The sequence below is a fragment of the Eucalyptus grandis genome, chromosome 10 (genome assembly GCF_016545825.1).
Source record: "Eucalyptus grandis isolate ANBG69807.140 chromosome 10, ASM1654582v1, whole genome shotgun sequence".
NCBI classification, from domain to species: Eukaryota; Viridiplantae; Streptophyta; class Magnoliopsida; order Myrtales; family Myrtaceae; genus Eucalyptus; species Eucalyptus grandis.
Genome location: NC_052621.1, coordinates 20,151,569 through 20,154,417, shown reverse-complemented (window position 1 = coordinate 20,154,417; position 2,849 = coordinate 20,151,569). Strand labels below are relative to the sequence as shown.

General features: G+C 40.6%; 1 protein-coding gene across 1 annotated transcript; it reads right to left on the bottom strand.

The window, feature by feature from the left end:
• Positions 1-841: 841 nt before the first annotated feature.
• LOC104422179 (peroxidase 5-like) lies at positions 842-2,032 on the bottom strand. The gene is made up of 2 exons (XM_039302882.1): positions 1,755-2,032; positions 842-1,612 (listed from the first exon to the last, which is right to left on the bottom strand). Exons 1-2 carry the CDS (start codon positions 1,968-1,970, stop codon positions 842-844), a joined length of 987 nt encoding a protein of 328 aa, XP_039158816.1. The 5' UTR covers positions 1,971-2,032.
• Between the last annotated feature and the right edge of the window lie 817 nt (positions 2,033-2,849).

The following is a 2,849-nucleotide window of genomic DNA, read 5'->3' as shown; positions in this document are numbered from 1 at the left end:
TTCTGTCAATGTAGGATGAAAATTGCTAACATGGATATTGACCATCCTACATGCCGTGTAGAATCATTAATACGTGGCACAATTGATGCTAATGTAAATATTCTTTTTTCCTTTCTTTTTTTTTCTTTCCCTTTTCTTTTTGCCGATGGCTGAGACACATGCCATGGCCAGCAAGGGCCACCCTCATCGTGCATTGCTTGGGCGAGGGTTGGCCTCCCCTATGTCGGCAATGGTGACCCTCGCTCAAAAGAGGACCATGGCTAGTGCCGGCCATCAACAGACCGAGAAAGGAAAGAAAAGGAAAGGAAAAAAAGAAAAAAAATATACCAATTTTTATAAATAAATAAAAAAATGTTAACATTAGTGTCAGTTATATCACGTATAATGGCTAGCATCCACGATAACAATTTCCTATCTAAATTGATTAGATGGACTCTTTTGGCAAAACATGAAAAATGTCTATGATTGAATTGATCAAGTAGAAATGTTCATAATATTTTTTTTCAAATCGAAAAAATGTTTAAGATTAAGTTAGTTCCATTGTAATAAATTTCGGATTTTTTTGGTACTTTTTTCATTATAAAGCTACCGACACAAAAATTAAATCAAAATAAAGGAATGATTACAACAGTAGAATTGGCCCATTCTATTAGGTAAATACACACTTGTTTTGGGTCTAAAGATAAATAAGCACTCGAAGTTCATGAAAAAGAAGAAAATAAATTGCACACCTATTTTTTGTGTCAGAAAATAAATTACACACTTGAAGTAGCAATGAATGAATGAAACAATGTACAAAAAAAAATCGAAATGAAAGCATATATATATATATATATATGTTCTAATAGTTCACAACTCTGCAATTCCTCCTAATCTCGCCCTGGCTCCCGGTGAGAACATCGATTGATCCCATCTTCACCATTGCAGCTGCAAATTTGTTAGCCCATGCTCTGCCATGATTAGCGTTCCTCCTCACAATATGTGCCGTCGAAGGGCTATTAAAAAGCGTTTGATCTGAAGTCAATACGCCTCGGTGTTTCTTTAAATTAGTGTAGTACTTGTTGTCGAGCCTGTTGGGAGTGACAAAGTCCAATGGGACCGTCGGGTCGCTGGTACCACCATTGTTCGGACACTTCGCTTTCAGTTCACTGGCCAACTTGGGTTCCATTGAAGGGTCTCGCTTGTGAGTGGCGTTGAAGGAGTACAAGCGGTTCGAGAAGGAGGAACAGTGCGAGACTCCGATCGAATGCGCACCGGATAGTGTCACCATTTCGTCTAGAGAGAGACCTTTCCTTGCAAAATTAGCTTCTAACTGTTGAGCATCCAAGGAAGGAGGGGGAAGATTCTGGGACGGCTCGTCTCTGAGGGAGACTAGCCCATCGCGGCGACCAGCCGGGACTGCGTAGTTAATGCTGCCAAGCTTGTAGGTGCTGTCGCGGGCTGCGAATGCCAGAATATCGGCACAGGAGACCGTCGAGGGGCATAGATACTCTAGCTCGGCCTTCGCCTCGTCGATGACTTCGTAGCCTCGTAAGCTTGGGTTGTTCGCGGGATGCTCCTTCTCTGATGGGTTGCCCGGTGTTGAATCGAGCAAAATTGATGCATCGCAACCCTATTATTGTTTCAAAAAATACGAAAATCATCAGAATTGCTGAAATGCATCTGCATAAGGAACGTCGATTATTAAGTTACTGCTTATTGAAATCGAGATTGTTACTGCTACTTCAGAAATGTTGTAAGAAGTGTTTGCATACCCGAACAAAGCAATCATGGAAGTGCAGTCTAATAAGCCCAGCACCAATGCCGGGATTTCTGGCCACCGCCTTGTTCACGGCTTTTCGAACGACAGACTCCGCAGCCGGGCAAGTGGAGCGGTAGAATCCGACTTGGAGAGTTGCTGAACCTGAGTTCAGCATGGTGGTGAGCAAGAAAATGACACAGAAGCCGAAAGAGGTTTCCATAGTTTTCATTTCCAGGAATGAACCAGGATAGGAGCTGACAAAAGGGTAGAAAGAATATCGAATGTGAAATCACCTGAGAGTGAGAGTTTGGAAGAAGATGAATACGATATGGAGGTCAGAGAGAAACCGAGTGGGCGATGGAGAGAAGATGAAATGTGAAACTGGTCTTTATAGATCGGATTGGACGTGTGACAATCACACTAAGATAATATTAAGGTCGGTTTTGATTGATTCGTAGAAGAAAGCGTGTGTTGCAGCTGTGCTTTTGCAGGCACAGATAAGAAGAAACAAAAGAAAAAAAACGAGGAAAGCTTCAACGTGAAGGTGGATGAGACTTGTTGAACAGTTCGTCCTGAACTGGTCTTTTTTTCTTTCTTTTTTTTGTCGAAACCTGAACTGGTCTTTAGGGGAAGAAAAAACAAATGTCTCGCTTCGAAGCATTGCAAGGGACAGCGTTTGCCTGCACTTTTATGGAAAAAATTATTCAAAAAGTCATTCCAACCAATTTTGGTTCAAAATTGCTAACGCGGTAATTTGTGTCACATAAGATGGTCAACATTTATATTAGTGATTTTTAATCAAAATTGGTTCGAATGACTATATTGACAAATCATTGAAAGGATTAAGACTAAATTAGCAAAATTAAAAAGATTAAGATTGAATTGGCCTGTATAATAAGTTTACCAATTTTTGAACCATTTTCCCAATTTTCAAAGAAGTCAACTTGGTGGTGAGGGCTGCAGAGAGCTTATCGTCACCTTCTCAAGTTCTTAGTATTGTACTGATTCTGATTTCTTCTTTTGTGTTCGTACTGATAGATCAATTAATATTTGATTATGCAGGCGTACGTGACTTTGGTTCGGTCAACCAATTTAGCTTCACACCACC